The sequence below is a fragment of the Bolinopsis microptera genome, chromosome 5, assembly GCF_026151205.1.
Source record: "Bolinopsis microptera isolate Bmic1 chromosome 5, MBARI_Bmic_1.0, whole genome shotgun sequence".
NCBI lineage: Eukaryota > Metazoa > Ctenophora > Tentaculata > Lobata > Bolinopsidae > Bolinopsis > Bolinopsis microptera.
Window position 1 is genome coordinate 13,802,658 of NC_087076.1, and position 27,683 is coordinate 13,830,340.

At 39.0% G+C, this 27,683-nt stretch overlaps 1 protein-coding gene across 14 annotated transcripts; it reads right to left on the bottom strand.

The window, feature by feature from the left end:
* LOC134815668 (mitogen-activated protein kinase-binding protein 1-like) lies at positions 1-27,683 on the bottom strand. 14 transcript variants are annotated; one of them, XR_010160269.1, is made up of 34 exons: positions 27,508-27,683; positions 26,110-26,201; positions 25,827-25,947; positions 25,491-25,661; positions 25,112-25,337; positions 24,836-24,930; positions 23,882-24,042; positions 23,611-23,652; positions 22,706-22,781; positions 22,286-22,399; positions 21,104-21,209; positions 19,506-19,549; positions 19,043-19,197; positions 14,631-14,854; positions 14,164-14,243; positions 13,966-14,048; positions 13,181-13,219; positions 12,741-12,931; positions 12,514-12,577; positions 12,223-12,408; positions 11,858-11,998; positions 11,560-11,626; positions 11,054-11,271; positions 10,819-10,914; positions 10,606-10,711; positions 10,260-10,391; positions 4,393-4,437; positions 3,732-4,036; positions 3,369-3,451; positions 3,159-3,184; positions 2,178-2,299; positions 1,420-1,539; positions 1,128-1,241; positions 1-960 (listed from the first exon to the last, which is right to left on the bottom strand). XR_010160269.1 is itself a non-coding variant. In XM_063824221.1 (34 exons), exons 1-34 carry the CDS (start codon positions 27,604-27,606, stop codon positions 826-828), a joined length of 3,975 nt encoding a protein of 1,324 aa, XP_063680291.1. In that variant the 5' UTR covers positions 27,607-27,683; the 3' UTR covers positions 1-825. The 14 variants fall into 14 exon arrangements, 7 of the variants coding, with proteins under 7 accessions (XP_063680291.1, XP_063680296.1, XP_063680295.1 ...); XR_010160267.1 differs by lacking the exon at positions 23,611-23,652 and adding an exon at positions 26,958-27,137; XR_010160268.1 differs by lacking the exon at positions 23,611-23,652 and adding an exon at positions 26,958-27,137 and having other exon boundaries at positions 1,420-1,560.

Below are 27,683 nucleotides of genomic sequence, written 5' to 3' on the forward strand. Positions count from 1 at the left end.
TTTTGTTAGTGAGTAAGATATTCATTCAAATCATTACAGAAAATTTATCGAAAACAAAACTCTAGTTATTCAATACCAACAATTCATTGCCAAAACTAGTTGTATTCTTAAAACATCACACAAAGTATTCAAATCGAAATAATATTATATAGGGTAATATAACAACTTCATTGGAGTATGTAAAAGTTCTTAGTAATTTTCTAGTCAGGTGTGGAGAGCCAAAACCTTTCTGAGTAAAATTATATTAATCATACTATAAATAAACACCCGTAAATCCTTCATATCACCCTTGGTTGAAACCGTCTTTAGGTATATGCTACGGATTATTTTGCAGCAAATAAAAACATGGTCACAAGTTCACATATCAAATAGTAAAAAGAAATCAAATTAAAAATTTACGAAGCTCATTAGTAAAAAGTTGCACGACATATAACGTAAAATGAAACGTAATCAAATTGAAATGAAGAATGCATTTCCTCGAAAACGTTCATTTTATTTTCAGATGTCCACTTTTATTGAACATTTTCCCATAGTGAATGGAAATATACAACATAACATCAGCATAAGGCTTATTTAAATATTTACATCTCAAATGCCATTGCCACGACAAAGCACATACATTGGACAAACTTAACTCCGGCTGGCGAGAAAGAAAAAAAGGTGACAACTCAACAACTGCCAAGAGATTCATCAACTTGGTGCTGGTCTCTGACTCTCTTATCTACTTCAAGCTCATTTGAAAATCATTTTCGCGCGCAAAATAACTTCACCCTCGCCACCCCAGTCTCGTCCTTCAAATCTTAACAGAACAAATTCATCGGGTTGTCACACCAGGTTACCGTTTTGTAATTTCTGTTGCACCAACTCTAGGATCTTTTCAGCGCATATTTCAGCACATTTAGCGGCGTGATGCTCAGCGGGAGTGTTGTTCAGGTCCTCGCTTGCTCCTCCTGCTGACGCCTAAACAAATACGTGTGTTTGTTAAAAGACACAGATTAAACAAATAAAAGCGATGAGGTCGGGGTAAAAAATTAACAGGGTGATTGTTTGACATTTGTCCTGCGATTTAATAAAAGTTTTTAGATAACAAATCTTTTACAATTACATATCTAGTTAGCTAATCTCACCATGTTATCAGAGGATTTGAGTCGTCTCTGAAGGTCTGCTAACATATCCTTGTAAACAAGGTTTAACTTAGACAGCTGATCATCTCTACTTGCTGACGGCTTCTCTGCTAAAATCTGAAAAAAATTCGCGTTATATTAAAAATACGCGTTATATTAGGCCTCGACGAGCATTAAAGTCAAGGAAGTTTCAAAAATAATGTACTCGTAGTTGTAGAAACTGACGTTCATAAGTCTTAATGTTACGTATTGTGGGGACTAAAATAAGAAACCTGCCTTTCTGGAAAGAACTGACCTCATCGTATTTCGAGAGCGAATCTTTGAAAGCCGTGTGAAGGGACGTTATCTGATCAGGAGTATCTTTTTTCGGACCTGCTACTTCTTTCTTAGGTGCTGCTGCTTCTTTCTTTGTTTTCTGGGACATCGTATGGTTTTTCTATGGGAAAAAACTTTAGAGTTCAGTCGACAACAAACCAATTCCGAAAACTTTGAACATATTTTGGAAAAAGGTTTTCCCAAATAATTTAGTGGAGAATAAAGGATCTCCACAAGTCCGATAATCGCCGATCTCCAGTCGCCTGAACGTCCACAATTATCTTGGTTCAAGAGAGAAACACGAGAGAACTGTACTGGGAATAACATAGGAAGTAATTGTACAGTTTAACGGAACAACGTGTAAAATAAACACTGTACCACTCAGTTACCAGGGTGTAACCGGAAACAGTGGACCATCAAAAGAAGCTCGAACAACCTAATTATATAATTATCATGCTTGGAGTTCACCAAGTTTTGAGATCACGGACAGTCGTGTAAAGTTTTTTGCAAAAAAACACAGAAATGCATTTTTTGGATTTGGGCAATAATTTCAAGCCCCTCCACAAATCGACAAAAGTGCGTTTTTGGCTTACCCCCTTCCCTCCTAAGTACGAGCATTTCTGTACCCTCTATAGATGCCATGATCCCCTACAGACAACTTTCCTCGTAAAATTGGTATGTTAGTAATTTGATCAACTTAATTTTATTTAACCTTCAGGGCATGGGCATTAAGCTTACCTTCGCAGCAGCTTTCTCAAGTTTCTCCTCCTTTTTTATCTCTTTCTTTTCTTCCTTAGTCTTGCCTCCAAATGCTAACTTTAACTTGTTCTTCCCCTTTACTTTACCAGCGGCTTTCTTATCTGAGGTGATCATTTTATGCAAAATGACGAACTACCGTCGAGATACTTAGTTAGGTGTTAAACGTTAAAAATAAGATCTTGTTGTTGTTCAACTAAAATCGGCAGATGCTTGTGTTTCTGGGTGGTGCACGTTTATTTCTAATCAAGCTCCCTAAAATAACCAACATATTCTCCTGTATGGGATATTCTTTAATCTCATCCGCGTTACACCTGTCTCTAGATTCCAGTCTGCAAGATCTTGTTCATTGAAGTCACTCAATTCAAAATGATCAGACCATATTCGCGTATAGTTGGTCCTCATATCTCGCAGCCAAAGCCTTACGGCGTGCAGGGTGATCTCTTGGCACAAAATAATATTTCAAGAACTTTCTGTCCGACCGACTACCGGACTACTCTCTCTGTCTCCCTGAATCCTGTTAGAGCAATGTACAGGAAGATCCTCCAGATGGTTGGCTGGTCCGTTTCTTCTTCACAGTCGGCACCAGGTTACCATCAAACATGTGAGGTTGAAACAACGAACAGGAAGTGAACTGCAGCATAACCCCCCCAGAAACAAGTAACAATCTCGAGTTGTGAGTACGTTACTCATCACTACACCCGCTTTCTTATATAAACATTAAATATTGTGCTTGTTGCTGCAGAAGTTGGAGTTTTCGAACCTAATTGTGGGCGTGGGCGCCCAGGGAACTCTAATTTGATCAGATTTTCTAGCAAGTAACTAAAAGTAGTGATTTTAGTAACCACGAGGCTAACTTTTGTCTACATAATCTTTTTGGCTGGAGGCTATGGGGTCTTTAATTAATTCTATTTATTTGTGTCGCGTACAGTAAAAACACTCGCGTACAGTAAAAACACTCACCATCTTTCGCAGACTTGCTGAAACTCCTGCAGAAAATCATTTTAATGTAAATTTCTAGAGGGTAAAATCGAGAATTACACTGGATGTAAGGATTAGAAATGGGAATGAATAAAAAAGCAATGGTACACGATGAAAGTAAGATAAATTAAAACAGCAACACAGGTGGACAAAGCTGCCTAGAAAGTTAACTTAGTAAGTTAATATGATCACCTGTCAGATGATGCTCCAGTTGATTCAGAAGCAGTTTTGGCCAGGGCCGCCATGTTCTTACCAGAGGAGATTTCCGTATCCGACTGGGGAGGATTGGGGTAAGATAAATTTAAGTAAACAAATCAAATCAGTATAGTTGATATCATGCGTTGCTGTTGGAAAGCTGTACCTATTGTCCCTGTATCAATTCAGTAGCAGGATTCAGCAGGAGGAGAAAATAATTTTTATAGAAAACAGAAGAATTTAATTTTGAAGGTTTCAGCAGATACTGCAATAAGCATAATATGAGCAATAATAACAAGGAAACATGTAAGATCACTGTGCTTTACACCAAATTTACACCAAATAACTTCCGCCACTCACTTTGAGGTACTCTACCGAACTAGACGAAGTATTGTCGTCAATCTTGGCCAATTCTACCTTCAGAGATTTCACAGACACCGAGGATCTGCGACGAATAACGAAATCATCGTTGTCACATGACCCCGCGGAGGCTGATTTAAAAGCAGCTGAATCGGTGCTGGACAGGGAACCTCTCCGATCAGAGGGGAGTTCCTGGATTGTAACAGGAAGGTGAGGAACTCCCGGCTTTGAGCATGTTGGATCAACTCGGAGTTGGCGCTGAACTTCTCCTTCTTTTTGGCTAGAATCTTGTTCTCGACAGCTTGCTGCACACAAAACATCAGACACACGAATAACAGTGATTTACAGTGAGTGAAAGATCAGTATCAGCGAGCGGTTTTTAACTCTATCACGAAGCCACCTCATATAATTCAGATCGTGATAAAATTATTACAAATTCAGTAAACATATTTTATCTTTTACTGCCCGCTGTTACTGTTGCTTCACAGAATCAAAGGATAAAATCGCAAAAAGAAATAGCATTTAGAACAGAGTGCAGTGAAGCAAGATTAGCAATCACGTGCTTTACAAAAGCTTGCCAAACACAGAGTGCTGCAGAGACAAGAACCACGTGATTCACCACGTGACAAATCAGTTAACACGTGACGTTACAGTGACTTACCCTGACTCGGTCGGGAGATCCTGGGTTACTGAGCGGAGATGAGCCCTGATAAGGAGAGAATTACAGTGGTTACATAAACATATAAACATTTTGATAAAGTGTACTGTTTATATAGTGTTTATAAATTGTTTTACTGGTTACACACAGTTCATTATTGTCAAATTCTAGTGCTTCCCTTTTATCAGTACCCTGGTTTTGTGCAACACACAACAAAGATAAACAGGTGCCTCTACCCTCTAGATGTGTGACCAAGTGTGTCACTAATACAATTGGTGTGTTTAGTTTGCATAATTCAACACTTGTCATGGGGAGATGATAAAGCTATGTTTTACCACGTGACAGAGATAGAGAAGCCACAGAATAGCCACGTCTTTTAACACGCTATAATTAACTTGCATCACCTCCCTGATTGTTAAAAAGAATCATAGAATACAGCTCTTCTTTGTTTTAAGTGAATAGTTAGTAAAACAACCCGAGAACCTTGTTAACTGGAGAGAGGTCTGGAAATAGTTTGGGATAGCAAGCAGCTTTGTAAAAGTTTCTCAGTGATAAAAATAACGAAAACGTGGTGTGTATTAAGCTCCGTTGTGGCAAATTCACAAATATAACCAAAACGAAACCATGACATAGCATAGCTAGAATCTAGATACATATCACTGCTACTTATTAGCTAACAACTTCAGTAAATATTTCAATTTAAATCTGGTATGTAGCAACATCAAACATTACTTCGTCTGCAGAATCCATGGAATCCAGGATACCCTAGGTTTGCCAACTCAAAAGAGCAGAACAGTTGAAAAAATGGTTGGAGCACTGCATGTAATAACAATGGAATGTAATTACAATCTACATGGTATGTAGTATATATACGGTAAGATTACTCCTACCTGGTTGCTTCACAAATGCTAAACAAACTCAAATTGCTTGTGTAATTTGAGGTTGATCACATGTTCTGCATTGTTCTGCGCAACGATTAAAGCATAAAGAGTCAATGAACCCGTCCGCTGAGACGTTGGAATCTGACTTAATTTTGGGCAACAAACCAAAATACGATGAAGAAGAGATGAATAAAGCACGAATGAAAATATTTGAATGATTCATGTAATAAGTTGGATGAATATAATAGAACTTATAAGTTGTTCAAGTGCTTGGCGTTTATAAGGTAAAAGCATAATATTTAGCTTCATGTTAATTGCTACTTTTAAGCTTCACAGCTTTCCATTTTTAGCTTTACTTTTTAAGCATGATTTGTTAGCTTCACATTTGTTAGCTTTACAGTATAGCGTTACAGTTTATAGCTACATTTTATAGCGCTTACCTTTGTTTGTCTTGGGCCCAAGAAAAATCTCAAAATCTGATAATTGACAATTTAAAAACTTGGTAAAAGCAAATGATATGTAGACTTGACTGCGAGCTGGGAGGAAACACAAGTGACAACAACCTCCCAATCAACTTGCAGCATTCGACTAAGCTTATCACTGTCACGTGGAAAACAAACTAAGTTCCAACTCGTAGTCAAGCCTTAAATCAGTTAAATCTTGCTGTAAGCTGTGTTTACTTATTATCTATTTTTTATAAAAGCATACTTTTGAATTTGTTCACTTCTTTTAGTAAACAACTTTAAACTTTAACACCCATCCTGTTATATTTGGAAAAAATTCCTATTTTGAGCGGTACAACTACATGTCGCCTAGCAACCACATATTTAGAATTCTCGTTAGACCTCCCAAAGCGCTGTTAATTACAGACTAGCTGATATAATTCATTTCCGTAATTAACAACTTCAGACAAAGTGGGCTGGAGTTTTGTCTGCAGTTAAGGTTATGAGGTGTCCTCATCAGTTATCACGCTTATAGCTATGGATTTGTTGTGACACGTGACATTGATTCTAGTTTTTTATTGGCCAATTCTGGCAGCTGATTGGTTAATCGTTGTCACGTGTGGGAACCAGTATCCAAGTCTTTAGTTATGCGCTGTTTATTAGATGTCTCCTGGAAAATGCTAACTAGTACTGGGTCTCAGGACGGTTTACTAAAATCAGCGAGATTATTGAAATGTTTGTGAGAAGTCGGTTTCGTCGTGCAGTGAATTGTGTGAATTGAGTGTTTATTCTCACGGCGTATACTAGCCAGCATCTTTACTGACATATTTATATTATGTCCGTATTAAAGCTATTATCAGTATTTCACAGCCAGAAGTTTGGTTTGAGTCGTTCACATATTATTACGTAATTACTTTTTGGTCAATGTTACCCACCCCCCCCCCTCCGTAATCAGTATTACACATAGCTATTGAGTCAAAATAACACTAGCGTAATCATTTGGAAACCCCCCTACCCACTCGGCTGATTACGTAATATGCGAACGACCCCTTTTCAATCTAGTCCGCTGTCGTATTTTAAACTTTTTGCCTAACAGTTTGGTCTCTAATCAGCATCTACTTTGCTTCACAAATCATCCTATAACTCTGAACCCCTGCTCATCCCAACTGACCCCACTCTCCACACAGCACCATGTCCACATTCTCCCTTCTCTTCATGACGTCATCACTCCTCATGACGTCATCAGGAGACACCTGCCAGCACCTCAGAGTGTACCTAGAGAACGCTACTGTGACCACCCGGGAAAGACTTGCACGTGATGCAATCCAGGCCCACAGATCTAACCCCGTCTCTCAGAGAAATTTGGAGTATTGTGAGGCTGCCGGGACTGGCTGCTGTACTAGACTCAGTGAACAGGTAACTACTGTCAGGCTGCCGGTACTGGCTGCTGTACTAGACTCAGTGAACAGGTAACTACTGTCAGGCTGCCGGTACTGGCTGCTGTACTAGACTCAGTGAACAGGTAACTACTGTCAGGCTGCCGGTACTGGCTGCTGTACTAGACTCAGTGAACAGGTAACTACTGTCAGGCTGCTGAGACTGGCTGCTGTACTAGACTCAGTGAACAGGTAACTATTGTCAGGCTGCCGGTACTGGCTGCTGTACTAGACTCAGTGAACAGGTAACTACTGTCAGGCTGCCGGTACTGGCTGCTGTACTAGATTCAGTGAACAGGTAACTAATGTCAGGCTGCCGGTACTGGCTGCTGTACTAGACTCAGTGAACAGGTAACTAATGTCAGGCTGCCGGTACTGGCTGCTGTACTAGACTCAGTGAACAGGTAACTACTGTCAGGCTGCCGGTACTGGCTGCTGTACTAGACTCAGTGAACAGGTAACTACTGTCAGGCTGCCGGTACTGGCTGCTGTACTAGACTCAGTGAACAGGTAACTAATGTCAGGCTGCTGAGACTGGCTGCTGTACTAGACTCAGTGAACAGGTAACTACTGTCAGGCTGCCGGTACTGGCTGCTGTACTAGACTCAGTGAACAGGTAACTACTGTCAGGCTGCCGGTACTGGCTGCTGTACTAGACTCAGTGAACAGGTAACTAATGTCAGGCTGCCGGTACTGGCTGCTGTACTAGACTCAGTGAACAGGTAACTAATGTCAGGCTGCCGGTACTGGCTGCTGTACTAGACTCAGTGAACAGGTAACTAATGTCAGGCTGCCAGTACTGGCTGCTGTACTAGACTCAGTGAACAGGTAACTAATGTCAGGCTGCCGGTACTGGCTGCTGTACTAGACTCAGTGAACAGGTAACTATTGTCAAGCTGCCGGTACTGGCTGCTGTATTAGACTCAGTGAACATGTAACTACTGTCAGGCTGCCGGGACTGGCTGCTGTACTAGACTCAGTGAACAGGTAACTACTGTCAGGCTGCTGAGACTGGCTGCTGTACTAGACTCAGTGAACAGGTAACTACTGTCAGGCTGCCGGGACTGGCTGCTGTACTAGACTCAGTGAACAGGTAACTACTGTCAGGCTGCCGGGACTGGCTGCTGTACTAGACTCAGTGAACAGGTAACTACTGTCAGGCTGCCGGTACTGGCTGCTGTACTAGACTCAGTGAACAGGTAACTATTGTCAAGCTGCCGGGACTGGCTGCTGTATTAGACTCAGTGAACAGGTAACTACTGTCAGGCTGCCGGGACTGGCTGCTGTACTAGACTCGAAGTGAACAGGTTTACGTGATTCCCAATGCCTCATGCACAATAATGGCCGATAAATCTACATTTTAGGACTTTAACTTTAACACCACACAATCCTCAGGTGTTAAGACGCACAGCATCAGACTCCTTCCTAACCATTACCTACTTCATGATACTGGAGAAGACCCAGGAGGCCCTCCTCCGACTCCTTCATCAGATCAAACAGGAAATACCTCAAGTAGTGGCTGTGGCTGATGGGCCGGATACAGCTGACCTCATGAGACGGTATCTGATTGAGGGGGATGTTAGTGTCACTCTGGAACACGTGACCGATGCTAAACTTGTTAACTTTGTCTCCAGGCAAGAAGAAATCAGCACATTTTAATTGATCATCAAACTTTTAATGATAGAAATTGTTTTAGTATTCTGTCTCTTTTTGAGACACTCGTTTTAGATAATAGGACTGGTCAAACCTAGAATACCGAAACAATGAGTCAGCAATTAAATCTTTTTAATTAATTAACGAATTAACTTATTAACAATTGAATCTCCCTTTCCAGGATGTGGAGTCACACCTGGGCGGGTCACTGTTTCAACAGTCTGAACAGAACCAAAACAGAGACAGCCATCAGAGTGTACACCACAATGTCACAGTATAAACACATGATAAGAGGCATTGAGACAGCCGTGGAGTTCATCCCCAAACTGCGAACATATGCGGAGGAGCATTTTAGTGAGCACTGTAAGGACGCGCTGGTAAAGGCAGGGTTATTCGAGGGAGCTGGATGTCAGATGTGCGCTCCCGGGATAGGTTTGTTTTAGTTCCATTGCTTTTCTAGGATAGGTTTGTTTTCAGTTTCCTTCTTTTTTATAATAGGTTTGTTCTTAGTTTCCACTTATTTGTTTAATTTCAGCTGGAGCCCCAGTTTGCTCGGAGTACTGTCTGAACGTAGCTAAAGGTTGCATGAGGCCCATACTCTGTTACGTAACCCAATGGGAAGAGTGGATCAGACACCAGCAGTCAATAACCAGAGAACTCCTCGCCGTCTCAGGGGAACGGAGGAAGTTTCTAGGAACACTGATGACCACCTTTGAGACGGAGATGTTAGAGCACGCTCCACAGTACAGGATATACGGGGAGTGCACCCCACCAGAGACCCCCACTAAGGGGGAACAAGCAGTGAAATACAAAGTTGCCAGTCTGGTCCCTCCCGTCCTCCTCCACTCACGTGACCTCTTCATCAGACGGTTCAGTGATCTCCTCACCTCCCTCCCTCAACAGTTCTGTGAGGAGATGATGGGCAAGCAGCCCGTCACGGAGAACTGTTGGAACGGGCTGGACACTTCCGGGTATCACAAACCTCCCTCCCTCTTCAACATGGAGGATCAGAAGTGTAACCCGGAGGTGCTGCCAGAGCGGTTACCCTGTGATCTGGCTACTGCCGGTAAGAACCTGGAGTGCGACAGAGGGAGTTATCTGATGACTGGGTACGCGGCTACTCCGAGCGTGGAACCACCGGGCAGGGCTGGGAGTGGCAACCTTGTGGGACACCCAACTCAGCTTTATTTTTGTTTGTTTGTGTCAGTTTTTGTGTTGTCGAGGTGAAATGTTGATGACCACGACGGAGGAATTTTCGTGAAATATTGTAATGGTGTACGTGTAGAGGAAATGCTTAATTTCACCCTAAATTTTGTTCCAGTAATTTATACATTATAATTGTTAATTCGATGCGATATTTAAAGATTTAATTGGTTTTCATTTTCGCGAGATTGGATTTCTGTTTTATTCAAATAATTTGCTAAAAGTACAACTTTTCATAAGAATGGAACCTTTACCTTTGATCGAGGAGTCTCAGGATGTCCGTTAATATTAGCTTTTAATTTCTCAGGGGTGCTAGATTTGTAGAACTTCCTAGAAATGCTCTGTCTGTGTCTGGAGTTAGGACTCAAACTGTCGCTTGGCAGGTCCTGTACAGTGGGCACATCTTATTTATATCTCAAGTTGGTAGCCGAATTGATAACTTACCAGCTCCAATCAACCCAGAAAAGAAACATAAAAGTGAATCACGTAATTAAAAAGTAAAATCTTTTTTTTATTAATGTGTAATGGTTTATATCAAGTTTCCTAACTACACTGCTAGATTTAAATGCCAGTTTTTAGCACGTGACATATTAAACGTACCAGGTCGAGGTCGTCAAATTCCTCGTCAATCTCAGAGAACTTGTGTTTGAGGAAAGAGTCAGACTTAATTTCTTCCTCCTCAACATCGTCAAGTTCACCTTGAAACCTGTGACCGTGTCTTAGTTCATTGTTTATTAATAGGTTCAATTGTAATTAGTTAGATGGTTGAGACCTCTCCCAGATCCCTCTAGAAATTATAAGAATGTATCTCACGTGGTATCCTGATCATCCTCGTCCTCATCAGTCAGTTCAGTGTTCTCACTGGTGGTTCTTGCTTTTTGGGGTGTCACGTTCACGTCGAAAATCGCGCTGGGGTAATCAGTTTTTTGGTTAAAAGGAAACATTTAGATTTCCAACTGTAACTAAACGGTAATTGTATGAGCCTGTTCCAAAATGTCAGAAAATCAGTCTAAACAATGCAGACAGAAGTTTAAACACAATAACATACCTTAGCCTCTTCTTAGCGTTGGGAGAGAAGACTTTAGCAGGAGCGTAGATAATGACAGGCTCTGAATCATCCTCAGCACTAGCTTCATCCTCCTCCTCCTCTTCTTCCTCTTCAAACCCTACCTCGCCACCCTGGACCTCCACTGTGACCTCCTCCTCTGTTACAAGTGGTTCCTGTGGTTCTGCTTCTGCTGGGATCTTGGGGCTCTCGAATGACATCTTATAGGAATGAGTTTCACTGTCACAATTCAAGGTTACCAATATTAATGGGGAAAGGCATTTCATTTAATTCATTAGATTCGTATGGAAATAAGTTTGCAACGTGATCGATGGCAACATCATCAATAACATCATCAATAACATCATCGATGTTATGATTTTATAGTGTCACACAACACAAGGAGAAGTGATTAGAGTACAAGGAGAAGTGATTAGAGTACAAGCAGATATTATTAGAGTACAAGCAGATATTATTAGAGTGCAAGGAGATATTATTAAAGTACAAACCAGGTCAGGATGAACGTGTTCACCTCCGTCCGGAGCTGTTCTCTTAGCTGCTGGGTTTGCTGGAGTACTGAAATAGCAATATTTATTACTGGTGATTTGGGCTAACCTTTACCTTTCATTACAGATATACAGAGAGACCAACTGAATAAATTCATCACTTGTAAGCCAATGGCCACTTAACATTGTTGGTTTTTTGCTTGTATCAACTTTGGTAATCAAATTAGTAACCGAGGAGAACCATCAAGTAAGTCACTCTTAAACCAAGCAACTCAGAAAGTGATGGCAGAAACTTTCTCACCAAGGGGTCATAGCCTCATTGGGGGTTATCTCGTCCAGGAAGTTGAGGTTGGAAGGTTTGGCCCACTGCTTCCGCTTCTTTTCCGGGGTAGATTGTTCGGTAGTTGAAGTGTCTGCTAGTTGACTCTCAGACGCTTCAGATCTGGTAACATTATGTGATTATGTGGTGGTTGAGGTGATACGGAAAATGTTTTCATTGAAGGGACAATAGCGATTTTGCATCCACCTTTCGAGATAGCGAATGAGGATTGGGAACAGTGGCGAAACGACCACCCCCACTACTCCGTGGCGGTATTTTTGTTTTCAGTAAGGTCCCATGACTCAACAAAGAATTGAGATGATTTAGACTACTACTTTTAGACTCACGTTTTGGTGTCACTAATAAGGTCCATGATGGGAATAGCATATTCACAGTGAGGGGAGGTAGGGGCCTCTCCTTTTTTATTAGGAATGGGAGTTTCAGCGCTTATCTCCGGTTCGAAGCCCTGACCTCTCATTTTGGTCCTGATGTTCTTTACCACCTCGTTACTGAGTCTCCAAACAAATATACAGCTGAGTGGTGTTACTTTGTTACTTGGGAGTTTGGCGTGAATTTTAGTCAGAAAATTATGTCACCTTAAATATAAGGAAGATGAAAATTAAATCACAAAAACTTACCCATCACCAGAAATTGAGATCAGCCGTTTACAGTCGTTTGTAAACTTTAAACCGGTGATCATCTCTGAAATAAATCTAAGATAACCTTCTGAAATGTCAAAGAAAACCGAATTGTTCAAAATTGAGAATATTCTGTTTTATGCGTACCCCAAACCTTACTAAATGAACTCAGCCCCAAGGTGTTAGATAGGTTATCATAAAAAAGGTCATTTCTCAAATGAACTAACCTGAATGACCGTGCAAGCTAGCCAGCCTATCTCCACTCTGAAGATCATGCACGAATATGCTCTTATCATTCCCCGCTGCAGCTAGGTAAGTACTGGAAGGATCCAGGGCTACGTTAGTTATCATTCCACCGTCTTCAGAACTACCGCTCTTAAAACTGTTCAGTAGCTTGCCAGACGACAAATCGTATGTTCTGAGGATGAAGGTTTTAACATAATGCTGGAGTAGGTTATTTAAGATGCAAGTTGAATTTATAAAAAGTCTGTTGACGCATTAAATCATGTGGTTCAGCGATCAGCGGCTAGATAACCAGCTGAAGTCAGTGCAGTCCAGTCAACACTATAACCGTGGAATCATTTAATAAGTCATCACCATTAGTGATATTTTACAGTTAATCAATAAATGTTCATATCGAATAATAGCGACATTTAAATAAACGAACCTTATTTGTCGATCCTGACAGCCCGTTATGACTCGGTCCCTGAAATTGAAACATATTACAACTTGTGACGGTTTTAAATATCCATCTCGCATACCGTGAAGTCAAATCTGAAACAATTTCAGGAGTCTAGAAGAACAGAGGAAGGTGAGCTTGACGTCACCATCTAATGATCACCTGGCAGCTTGAACGCAAAATTCTGACAATTTCTATTGCGGAATGCGTTCCGTTTATAACTGAACAAGTATTCACTAGGATTGTAATGTAATGTCCTCCAAAAGTTACTGAGAACACAAACAGTGTTCGGTATGGAAATCCTAGTCATTATTATATTTAATTCCCGAATGCATTTGCATAACCGCCAACTTCAAACGCTTTTATTCGTTAAATTCTACAAAGTCAATAACAAGTTCGGTCGTGCGCGCGGTAAACTTATATAGTGATGTCTACGCGCGTGCCTGTCGGTAGAATAAAATGTTTTTTGAAATTTCGACTACGGAAGCCGCACCACTTAAGTGACTTAACAATTCAGAATTTAAAACCTTATGGTCAACATTCAAAACATTCTAACATAAAGGTCGAATGACGGATCATGCAGTTTAAAGAATATCACTCGTCAGTAAAGCAATCTGACGCAAATTGGTCTTAATCCAATCGCAGATTAATTAAAAATATGTTAGCACTTTTAGCGGTGAGAACTAAGAAGACATCATTTAAGTCATCATATAGGGAAAAATTCACAGAAAATTCTCATGGCATGATAATGAAAGAAAATAAACAGTAAATACCTGGATTGTGGGATTTCCATGTCATTAAAGGTAGACTTCTCTTGGACATGCTGGTATGTTTGGAACTGAAGTTGATGACTGCCCTGAATAGAATTCCAATCGTTACATACCAACACGGTGATAAAACTCAGAATGACATCATAGTTTTAGATTTACACTCGAAACCCGAAAGTACGGTGTCGGCTGGGTGATACTCACAGTTTTAAAACCGGTCCGAAACCGGACACTTTTATCCGCTGAGCAGGACAGCAGTGTCAGCTGGGAATCGTTGGGTTTTTCTGAAAAATGTCGAGCTGGGATATTGCATCAGTATTTTAATTGCGTCCTTTAAACATGGAGACATATGTATATATTGCATATTTAGTAGTAACATCATACACATTATCAGGTTCGCAGTTCTATAATTCAGTACACTGTGGACTTCACTTATGGTGGGAAGGTATATTCGCTCTCAGATCTATTATCTTGGAATACAGTTTACGTCATCTCGCCACCAAAAGTAAAGTTTAACGATCTGGAATCCAGATCGTTTGGTTGGCCTCTGACAGCGATCAACCAATCGGCTTCCATCAAAACCCAGGATCACTGTCACGTGTCAAAACCAATAACCTACAAGTATCAATATCTATTATTATCCGTGAAACCATGCTCCTCCACAAACTCACCCACAAACTTAACACTGGTAACAATAGCTGAGTGATCACAGATCGTCTGGACCAACTCATACCCCTTCCTCACATCAAACACGTGTATAAGCCGGTCTCTACTGGCAGACACCAGATAGTGCCAGTAATTGTCAGGTCTCGTAAAGGAGAGAGATAAGATCTCGGCTTCGTGTCCGATTATCATGGCTAGCTCCCTGCAGGACAGGTCTTCTAGGTCGTATACTCTGAGGGAGAGTCAGGGCGTAAGAAAAATATAGGCAGGACGCGAGGAGTGTGACGTTATAAGTTTACTTATGATTCCGTTTTAGATTTATAATCATGTTTAAGATTAAAAGTTACACTCGAATCATTATCCATAATTTTATGTTCTCAAGAACAGAATTGCCGAAGATTAGAATTTGGATTATCTTAGCTTCTCTCTCTTTTTCCCCTCATCTGTTAATAATTAGGAGTATTTCGGATTATTCAACCCTTAAAGGATCTGCTTTAACAATATTCAGGGTTAAATCATCCACTGCATTATGAATTAGTTAAATCTAAACCAACTCAGTTTTTGTAATTTCGCGACCAGGCCCCAACAAAACCCACACCCGATATCAACGTACCAGAATTACTGGTTTACACTCAATTTCTCGTGGCAGCCCGGTCTTAACTCAGCCTAGATCATTGACTGATATCAGTTTTACATTGCTAATTAGTCGATATAATTAGAGTTATCTCACTCTTATTGTGTTATCACTTATCTCTAATAATATATAATATTGTTTCAGTGCTATCAGCACAGATCTTTTTCTTCTTCTTGCATATTTTATTTTAACCACATTCAAACAACCAAACCTTCTATTATTAACTATTATTAACTATTCTCACAAACACACACGCACACATGTTCCCAAGTGACCACAATATAATAAAATTCTTTTATTTTCACCTTAAGGCACTTAGAGGCACTTAGCCAAGATAAAGGTAAAAATATTTTGCGGAATGAAGATTAACAATACTGTTAATCACATTAATTAACAACATTTCGGGATCCTTCAATTAAGTGGTGAGAGTACTGTTACAAAAGTTGAAAGTCTTCAGCACCATCATCGGCTCTATCATAGATCAACTTTGTAACAGATTGTAGAAAACATTATATCATCAGCATGTTACTGTCTAGTTAAAACACGCAACATTTTAATATCATGCACGATCTAAACAAAAAATTAATAATTTCATTATGTAGATAACTTTTTTAATTAGTAAACCGTTAAATTTCCACACATGATCATCAGTAGTGCAAGTGTTGATAATAATGTGTAGACAGACAGACAGACAGGTATACAACTATTGACACTATGTTTACATGTTTTAATTGGCTGAGCGTAAATACGCTAATTAGTAATAAGTTGACTCTGCCAGGATTAGTTTAATTGATCCTGTATTTTACAATGTATCTAGGGATATGTATCATGATGTGAGTTGATTCTGGATATATGCATTATGCACTGAGCTGTATCTAATTGGTGTATACCACGTGACCTGATGGTATGTCAAGGATGATTTGCATCAAGTAACTGATTCAATCAGAATTAATAAAATCACCAGACAGAACACTACAGTAAACCCCGATTAACCGTACTATTTCCCTTCCCCAAACTGTGCGGAAAATTCGGGGTTTAACTGTTCTAAATCTCCAGCGAGATATATTTTTTAAAATTTCTTTAAAACGCCCCCGTAGCTAGCTATATACTCTATATAGCAGAGTAATGCTATACTCTACAGTATAATTTTCATTCTGTCTGCTATGTTAAACCCACTGTTTAATACAGCTATACTTATTATTAACTTATATTAATACTTTAATAGTGATATTTACCCTCCTACTTTCTAAATATAACTAAAAACAGTACCCCTCCAAGTTTAACAGAGCAACAACCCAACAACTACACCCCACTTTCAGCACCCAACAACCCAACAACTACACCCCACTGGCCACTTTCAGCATCACACAACACACCACACCTCTCTGTTCCCAACCTCTCATTTAACGAAACCATAGAAACCACGCCCAGGTGACAGCGTGTCCAAATACAAGGTAATAAGTTTACTAAGATTCTAACATTTGGGGTGCACTTGTCTGTGTGTTACCAGCCGACACACACTCTCTAAAAAGTCAGGTAAATCTAGCTTGTTAGTTGTAACTATCCTAACTTGAAACGCCACTTTATGGTCAACACGGCGCCACTGTTACCAATGTTAGTGCGGTTATATATATATTATATATATCATATTAACTGAACCGTTAGTGCCTGTCCACCAAACTACTGTGTAGTATGTGTAGTATGTACCAAGTACTAACCTTTCAATCTCAGTTAGCTCACTTTACTGATTTACAAGACAAGCTTTGCTTTATACACTACTGGTTTATTATTACATTATAATGTAGCTTGAAAACTGAGTAACAATAACTATTCTGTTATTAATTAACAACCTAGTAACAACCTAATGTTCATTAGGTTTAACAGCTCCTACTCTACACTCCACAAGAGACACTAACGATATAGACACTGTGTTTACACCAAGCAATACCAACAAGACACTCTCTCGGAGAGCTCCAGACACTGTCACGTGACACTTACACTTTACTTTACAATCTAGACCCACTCGACACCTTATACGAGACTGACATTTTAATCTACACTTCAAACTGAAAGGAATGTGTGGTGATGTGGTGATGAGCTGTACCTCTAATTTGCGGGTAATTGAGAGTAACTTTTGTAGCTTTTAGTCGGGAGTAGACCACTAAAATAGTTGGTGCGGTGAAACGCGAAGAGAAATGTACTTATTCTTCAACTGCGGGCTGTGATGTCTTATTTTTTAATATATATTATCTTCCGTTTTTATACGTTAAAATATGAATCCGACAATTTGTTCAGATGTCATTCCGAGAAATAGCGTTTTTATAATAACTTGATTTATTGGCTGTTTCCTGGACCCGACAGCATATTGTGGACATGTCGAGACTCGAGTAGCTAGATTTAAATAATTTACGCTACATTTCAGCGCACTGTGTGATAATTATTTGCGAACAAGAAATTTGGCACTCCTAAATCCAGTGTTTACTAGTGTCTAGTACAGACAATTCCTTATCAATAACACCTGGACACACACACACACACACACACACACACACACACACACACACACACACACACACACACACACACACACACACACACACACACACACACACACACACACACACACATTACTTTACAGCGAGATTAGGTTCAGTACGGCTCTGACGAAGCTTTTTACGTAATCATGGGTCTTACTGTTTGTAATCTGACCCTGCAATTGGAAGGGAATATAATTGGACAATCTAATAGAACACTAAGTACAAGTAGCAGGAGTTGTGAATAAGATGCTTCGCTGCACTTTAAAGCATGAACTCTTAGATTAAATTTACCGCTACTTTATCTTCAACGCACAATAAGAAGTTCAGACATATGGTCATATTATGTTAAAAACATAATACATTTCAGCCGTTTAAATGCAATTAGAATTTAGATGTAGGTTTAATGTTACACACAATTTACTTTCTATGCGTTATACAACACTAAAGATAAAACACACCCCACGGCCCACACCTGTTGCAATAAATAATAAGAGGAGTAGTAACCTACCTATGTGACCTATGTAGAGGACAAAGGTTATAATAAAACGTGCACTATAGCTGCCTGCGTGTACAATGTTCCACATAAATGCGGGTTAAATCATCAGGTGGTGTCCCTGTGTTTCTACGTTGACTGTGAGAGATTGTTGTACGGTAGAACTGTAGAAGGTTTAGGATATAAAATGCTGGATTAATCGCCTGTGTTTTCATAATTTGGTAACAAATTCTTGTCAGAGAATTCCGTTTTATTATTGATTCTAAGAAATTCTACAACTTGTGTGGTTAAAAAGTAAAAGAAATACGTGAGTTTTGTGATGATTTTCACACCTTTCCCAGTCAGGCGCTTTGTTGGTTTGTATAACTATAATACGAGCCGGATACAAACATATTACTTCAATTCATAACTCAAAAATATTATCCCTATCAATAAGTCCAAGTACTGAAACATACTCCTTCAAAATATTGATATCTCTGATTTTATTAAAATTACCTGAGATTACCACTTTTATCCCCACTTACCTGAGATTACCACTTTTATCCCCACTTGCCTGAGATTACCACTTTTATCCCCACTTACCTGAGATTACCACTTTTATCCCCACTTACCTGAGATTACCACTTTTATCCCCACTTACCTGAGATTACCACTTTTATCCCCACTTACCTGAGATTACCACTTTTATCCCCACTTACCTGAGATTACCACTTTTATCCCCACTTACCTGAAATTACCACTTTTATCCCCACTTACCTGATATTACCACTTTTATCCCCACTTGCGACCACGTCTCCACGAGGACTGATCGCGAGCGCCGTGATCCCGCTCGCGTTGTCACTAACAGCGTTCCCTCTCCGCGCTCTCAACCACGAGAAGTCATCAGTTGTGTAGATCTGGGACAACAACTCCTGGAATTTATATAAAGTTTTAACATACCATCTCAACTGTTTTGTGTACCACACAATACCACAAAAGGGGGAAAGTCCTCGTTACCCGCATTGAAGTTTGTAAGATGGACGTGTCAGAAAGATATAATTAATTGATTGGAATTTGGAATGCGACTGTAGTCTTTAAGTTCCTAATGTAATGAGTACGCTAAGCCAACGTTTGTTGAGATGAAATTGGAGCTGTAAGTATTGTTCAGCAGATAAGATCATCATATCTGATCATTCATCAGAACACAATCTACACTCAGGACTCAGGACTCAACACTCACCTTCGAATAGATATTTCTCTTTGTTTTCACTTGCTCCTCAGGATCTGAAAAATAACGTCTTCAGGTATGGGATTACGTACTTATGTACTGTTAACAATCATTTGACGAAAACAATGTGTAGTGTACAGTGAACTATTAAACACTAAACTTTAACTCCGGACCAACTAAAACCGGACTAAGTTCTGGAATTTGCACAAGGCAAATGATAATATCATACATATAGAATTTACTAACGGAACCTATAAAGCTTCGTAATCAGAGCATTTTTGATGTTTACAGTAAATTACAATTAAATTTAAGCTAGGGTTATTACGGTTTCATTTAGTTTACTAATGAAAGAATTTGTATTACGTAAGATAATTTCCACAGTTATCTGTAAAAGTGTTCACGGCGCGGTCTAAATAACTCCGTCTCCAAGAACGCTATACTGATGAGAGAAGTTTGTGTAACTCTCCAACATTCTCCACTGTAAGCAAGTTGGCGAGCTCTATGTAACACAAAACTTGAAAGGTCTCAATTCTTTGGAAAAGCCTAAAAAGTTGCCTAAGAGCCCGGGAGATTCGCAGGTATTTTGTCATGTACTTTAAGCAGCAGTACACATGCTAGGATCTTGTAGAAGTCTGCCTGATCGACGGTATACTAAATATGTACATATTAGTGAGAATCACGAGAATTCGGTCCTTGTGAGATGCCATTAATGTAGGAGTCGGTGAGATGGTAGATAATTTAACCTTAAGTGCATGCCACATATGCCAAATATGCCAGACTGCCCAGAGATATGCCAGATATGTTCAAATATATGCCAGATATCATGTTCATCTTGTGTGGTGGGAGTCAAACTGACGGGACGGTATTACTGGATAACATGTTTACAGCACGTGCATCTGAAGCAGGAGATAATGATAAGTGGGCCGTGTTTCGTTCATCATTACGGTTATTATCCGGACTGATACCGGAACTGTGTGTTTAGTAATTGGTCCGGCCGTTTGAACGCTTCCTCTAATTTCTTAAAAGAATAGATGTGATGCGACTATTTTCTCCGTTTGAGCGATTTAATATCTTTTGAATAAAGAGGAGAGGTGATATTGTCAGATCTAGTTGTCGTTGCTGAGTAAGAATAATCACTGTGGTTAACTGTTAGAATATCTTGGCTCTCTCTTTAAAGTAGCTTATGATGATCATTGATCTGGTACACACTAACAGAAGTAGATCATGATGTAGATTGTAGAGAAGTAGATCATGATGTAGATTGTAGCGCTAAGATACGAAAATAAAACAGGACAGTTTACTGTCATGATCTGTAATCGGAGTTCGAACTGAAGATGTGATCATGTGATCGATTAAATCGAGTCACGTAGGAGAAAGTTGAGCTCTCAGTCTGTCTTTGATGAGGAAGCAGATCATCATCAAGTGTCTCCAGCTGCTATCTTAACACAATTTCAAACATGGCTAATATATGCATTCTTTGGTTAAAAATGGTCAACATTATGGCTATTTTAACCAAAACAAAAACCCAGCATTTGTGGAAGATAAGAGAGTGGATCTATTTGTTAGCTCCATGTTTTAGGTGAAGTCCTGGTGAAGTGTGTGAAACTAACCAAGAGTGTTCAAGTTCCATATCTTTATGGTGTTATCTGAGGAACCCGTTATGAACGTTCCTTTAGGTAGACTCATCGTGGAGTTTTCTGACTCTTGAGGGTAAACCTGAGAAATAGTTGTTAGAATTGTGTTATCTTTGTGGCAATTATTTCACCGTTGTACGTGGGTTTTCACAATACACAGACCGTACGTGTTAACAGTAAATAATTGCTGAAATTTGACGACCTTTTTCCGTTTTATTATCAACGGAAATTAAGTATTGTTTATTAATTAAAATGCGTCATTTCTAAATATGTGTTCTTCATAAAATGTTCCACCAGTGAAATATATGGCCTCTGATTATCTCATTCAAGACAATATGACTATGGTCTCTGATGACATGCGACATTCTAATTTACTGAGGTTTGGCCCAACTGAAAATAATTTCCGGTTTGACTCAGAGGCCATAGTCATATTGTCTTGAATGAGAAAATTTGAAATAAGTTGACTACTACTACTACTACTACTATGTCGGAACTAAGTCCGATCTACGCCAGATAACCCCCTCCATTTATATCCCTGTCCCGCATCAGGGTTCGCAGTTCCTCTTTAGAGTTTGTCCCAACTTCCTTCAGTAACATAGACAGTAACATAGACAAATAAGTTGAGGTCTGTTATTTGTATCGTATATGATGGAATAATCGAACCGTTTGACTATTCTATCATATAAATTACAATACAAATAACAGACCTCAACTTATTTCAGGTTTGACAGGCGCGGCCCAATGGCATTACATCTTATTAGGAATTAGGATTACAGTATAAAAATTATAAATCTTTCAATGAAATTGTAATTTTTGCGTCTGTAACGCGTAAGTAAGACCGCCACTAATCCAAAAGTGGATAAACGGATTAGTCTTCTTTGGCAGAAACATTAACTGGGAAGCAGCCAATTAAAATGACTTGCTGTTAGTTAACAAGATGTACTATTACTGTACTACTATTACTATCACTATAAAATATGTACTATTACTGGCGATATTTGCTCTGACCTGCTGAGCTACTTGACAATGATTGCCGCCCAATTTAACATCGAAAAAAAACCGGGCCAATCGGAAATTTAAGAGACAGGCCCAATTTAAGAGATAAAAGATAAACATTCCATTAAACATGTTTGATAGAAAAACATTCCGTTTTCTAACCTCAATAGCGCAGATACAGGCGCTGTGGAAGAGATATGATCTGTACTTCCCCACCCTGTGTATATTAGCGATATCCCAGATGTACAAGCTCTTATCTCTGTATAACACTATCACCTGAACAATGTGTTTAGCAGAGGCGAAAAATATTTACATTTCTATTTTTAAAATATTTTATTTCCATTTCAGTGTTGAATCATGAATGTTTTATGTTGTTACAGATAACACTGTCAAAATTTGCTTTAAAGTATAAGCCAATATCACAAAATCTAATTGCTTATATTAAAGCACACTGTAGATCTAAATATAGCATCAACTTGCTTTATTTCTCTACATATTTCAAATATTTTACATTTATCTAATCTTCAAATATTTCACAAATCAAAATATTTGATATACGGTACTTCTCTTTACATTTCCTACCTTGGAGGTGAGTGAATCAGCGACCACCCCAATACAGTCAGGGAACTCAGATGAGGGTAACACTGATACCATACAACTGAAATATACACGTGTTGGTGGACCGAACCCCTAACGGACCGAACCCCTACTGCTTCTCCTAACCATAACCGTAACCGTAACCGTAACTCTAAGGCTTAATCAGAACCCTATCTCAGATCACGACAGGCAGTTATAAAGCGTTAGGGATTCGGTCTGCTTACCACAAGCCGCTTCTATCAGTGTAAGCGGCTTATCAGTACCAATATATATCATACGTACACATATCAGTAACTCAGTTATAATCATACAACTGCATCTTATCTGTTACCAGGGTATAATTGGCATGATACACCATGCCATGCATGAGAATCATATCATACATAGTAAGGTTTCATATCATATTTCATAATATTATCATTCGTATAAATATCAGAAAGCTCGTGGACTTTTACTTTTTAGATATACCGTATTTTAGAGTTAATCTGTGATTTTTGTGCGGAATTTTTATTGAGTGACCCAAATGATCAAATTTGTCTTTGATCAAGAACAACGGTAAGGAAACTTCAAAAAAGGTGAAAACAGAATAATTGTTTACCAATTTTGTAAATTGAAAATTGCAATAGTAGAGTAGATTGGCAGAGTGGATTGGAAAATAATATGTTATAAGTATAAAACTCTAAAATAATAAACATAACTTTATAAAATATAATGAATACATAATAATGAATAATATCATTATTTATAAAAATGATTATCCCGATTATGATAATTATATCATAAGAATATATAGAAAGACTGCTGCTAATCGATCGCATTTACTGCTAGCTGCTGTTAATCGATGGTGTTCCTACCAATACAGCAACTATATTGCCAGTTTAAATCCGCACCTCGATTTACTGTTGATCAGCGTATTTTCATTTTCCCAGGATCTTTAAAATAATGACAGTGTGGGAATTACACGTTAAACAAAACCCCGCATTGCGGTCCTTCCCAGTTATAACAGAAAGTCAGAATATATATCATTACTATCCCGGCAATAACAAAAAGTTACGGAATTTTATTTCCCCTACGGTACATGGATAAAAAATGTGACATAGTACATTAGTACATACATAGTAACACAGTAGTTAGTAAATTCCCTAAATTACACACTCTTACCTGGGTGAGGTACAAGAAGCGAGGTCCACGCCGAGAGGGTGAGGTTTAGGGAGGTTAACAATGTGGGTAAGTGAGGCAGGTTCAAATACCCTCACCACGCCGTCACTACACCCACATAGCAGGTGGTCGTTTGTCACGTACAGTGCAAACGCGTCGTTCACCTGGGGCAGCAGTGTAGGGTTATGAGTTGCTCGGATCACGTGATGGTGCCTTTAAATAAGGCTAAAACAGTAAAACTGGGTTGTTTTCAGCTTTTTACAGGGTATGAACTATGATTGTCATGTGATCTGTAAACCTAGTGCCTGTTAACTGAGTGTAACCTATACAGTATACAGTCTGTCAGCTTGTCGGTTTTACAATAAAGTAGAGCTACAGAGCAACATATCTTAGAGCTGCAGAGCAGAGAGCTTATCTTTAAACAACACATCACTAATCATACAGTACCGTAGCTGTTATTTGGTGTTACCACGGTACTTTAATTGAACACCATGGTAACAAGAAGTCAGATTTCATGCGAGAGCATAGAACTGTGAGTTGAGTAGTACTTGTCTTACGAATCAGTATATTACAGATAATTGATTGACGTGATGTAATTTATGTAATTGATCGACTATGTAATGATTACATAATGTAATCATAATTTGATTGACACATAACACCGCTGTATTGATCACTCTAGGATAAAGATAGGGCCGCTGATAAGATATAAGTTTAACTAGCAAGTTTAAAGGATTGTACTATTGTACATTTGAGAGAGTACTCAGGACTGCCAGATTTAACAGCTTATAATTTTAACATCGTATCCAATTTAAGCGTGTGTGTAATCTTAAATGTAAGAGAGGGCTGACTCGACACTGTCGTGCTGCCTACACTAAATGAATTCAAAGAAGTCTGACTAGAAATACTGAGTTAATCATAACCAGGTAAACACCGTTAAATTCCACAATATCTCACCTTCAAGTCCAGCCAACGTTCCACTCGTCTACTCTCTCCAAAACTGTACAAGCTTCCCTCGTTCGACAAACAAAACGTTAGATGAGAGAATTGTCCTGATACAGGAGATTTAATACAGCAACAATAATCTCAGAGTTTAGCTGCTCTCTTCGACCATAAAATGGATGAGCAAATGAGTCAGAGCGAATCGGACGAAAACCAAGTTAGGAAATCTCAGATCCCAACAAAAAAGGAATATACAATTTTATATTTACGTAACCTAAAATAGTTCCGTACCTTTACCACAGATAACAGATTTAAAGGTGGTGTTGCGGTGGTTGTCAAGTATAGCAGCTCTATTCTCACACGGACTCAGCTGATTGAGGGCCTTGTCGTCGTTTGAGTTGAAGTACCAGAACTTAACGAACCGTATCCCCACTGTTACGAAGTAGGTACCCTTCTCGTTAAAGCTCATCCCAAATACTCGACTTGATACTTTGTTTCCTGCCACTTGTTTTCCAGTCTGGGTGTTTTATCAGTTTCACTATTGGGTTAAGGAACAGCGACTTGTTTGAGATCAATAATATGGACTATATTTTTGGGAATCTGGAATTGGTATCCATCGCTTCAATGAAAAAGAAAGGCGAGCAATATTAAAGATATTCGAAATTAGAACCTTCCAATTCCAAACAGAGACATTAGAGTCGTGAGTAAAGCCGACAGATACGACCACTTTTCCGTTAGGAGAGAAGTTAACGGATGATATTCCGAACCGATGACCTCTGAGCTCCTTGATTTGTACTTGTGAGTTTGCGTCCCACACTCTTACACACGGCTGGTGACCACTCTGGAGAGGGAGGGGGTCGGTTATTTGACAATACAATTTATTTGACATTTATTTGTCACTACGTTTAAGAAACTTAAGATCGTTGGAAACATACTTCTTTGATATGCAGACTTAAAGTGAAATTGAAGAATTTGCGACTAAGGAAAGTTTCTGAAATCAGATCACCTCTCCGGTAACAACATAGGCTCCATCTCTAGAGAAAGCTGCACAAGTCAGCGGTTTCTTGGATACGTTCTTTATGTGGGTCTGCTTGCTCTTCTTTATATTGTACAGTACACATACACACCTGTTCAGATTACATATCGTGAGCAAGAAATATTTATCACCATTCTTCTTGGGAAAATACATTTTGAGCTTGCAGTTCAAATTCTTTGCCAATATTGGTAGATCAGCATTGAATTACCAACAAATATTTACAAATCACTGAAGATGTGAAGATGACACTTACCCTGCAGTGTACAAGATATTCTCCGTATTGGGATCATATGACAAGGAGTTATTACTTGTAGCGCTCACACCCAACACCTGTTCTAGCTTTACCTGACGATCACATTGCGTCAGATGTGAAAATAATACATCAAATAACAAATCAGCTGTACTGTATAATATGAGATATTTTTGATAGAAGCATTCAACTTTTTAAATGGACATTGATTGGAAATGGTTTAGAGTTCTCTAAGGAAACTTGGTTTAGATTAGGCAAACCATCCGGCCATGCTGTTTTTATGACAGCAGATAAAAGAGTCTACTCACTAAGTTTGTTAGTAATTAATAAATTGTAGGAAAAATAACATGCACACAGAAATTTCACACTTTTATAAACATCAACGTCTCTATAATATAAGTCCAACTGTGTATCTTTGAACATTTTCATTACAATGTCATATCAAGATCAAATTCTCAAGGCGAATGATTTGATAACAGCCTGATATATGATATCCAAATTGTCTAGCACTTCTTGAAATACAAAACAATTGCAAAGGAACAGAATTAAATGAAATTAACTTAGCAATGTAAAAATGGATATAATAACGGATATAATATACAAGATCAGGCTATAACAATTCAATGCATTTATGGTATAAGGAGCAAAGCTAACCTCAATGAAACTAATCTTTTAAGTTCACTCATGATAATATCTTAAAAGTAATATCATGGTAAACTTTTAAAGAAAGTAAAATTCATGCACAAACAACGTATAGCAGCCAGCATTTTCAACCAAAATACCCTGTCAAGAAAAGCGTACGCATGCCTAGCAAATCTGTCACTTCTTTGGTCTTTCTGTCCCCTTCTTACATAATTATTGGCTCTTTTTCTCAGCACTGACTTTTCTTTTTTCAGCTGTGTTCCATCTTCTTGTTTTCCCTTACTTTGTTGACGTGCTAAAGTTCTCTTTTCATTCAGGTTTGATCCAGCATTGCTGGGTCTCCGTACTGTTTTTACTACTGGCTTGGGTACATTTTCCTTCTCTGCATCCTTTGATAAAGTAGATATGTCTTTAGTGTAAGTGCCTGATCGTTTGACCATATTTCATGCTATGAGGTAATAAGCTATACACTTCGGTTAGAGGGAATATACTGCTTAGAAAGAAAGTTATTGGTTAAATGATTTACCTGTAATAAGAAAACATCATGCACTACAATTCTCAATTGTTGAGGCAATTGAGATTAAAACTCTCTGTTTGGAAGTATCTTAACAGCTAGCGGAAGAAATCTGTGAACAGGGATAAAGCGAAAAAGATTATTTGAAGAGGGCACTTGCTTTATGGGCTTCATGTTCATCATATTTCACATTGAGGGGCTTCACACAGAAATCAACTATGTAAAACACTGCCTTTAAAACATACCTTCGGTTCTTGCGTGCTCCCTGCATTGTTGCCACCTCTCGATTGCCCCTTACTACGGATTACTCTTTTCACATGTCCTGATCCATTTTCTCTGACCATAACTCACATGAGCAAAGTACCAGATAACTCCCTCCAGAAGAAGTCATTCATGAATTACTAAACTTATAATGCTACAT

Coding starts and splice junctions, on each gene's coding strand:
- LOC134815668 (XM_063824221.1), bottom strand. CDS start 27,606: ATGGTCAGAGAAAATGGATCAGGACATGTGAAAAGAGTAATCCGTAGT. Junction 19,550..21,103: donor ATGGAACTTGAACACTCTTG/GTTAGTTTCACA, acceptor GTTATTTTTCAG/ATCCTGAGGAGCAAGTGAAA. Junction 13,220..13,965: donor ATGGAAATCCCACAATCCAG/GTATTTACTGTT, acceptor TTTCAATTTCAG/GGACCGAGTCATAACGGGCT.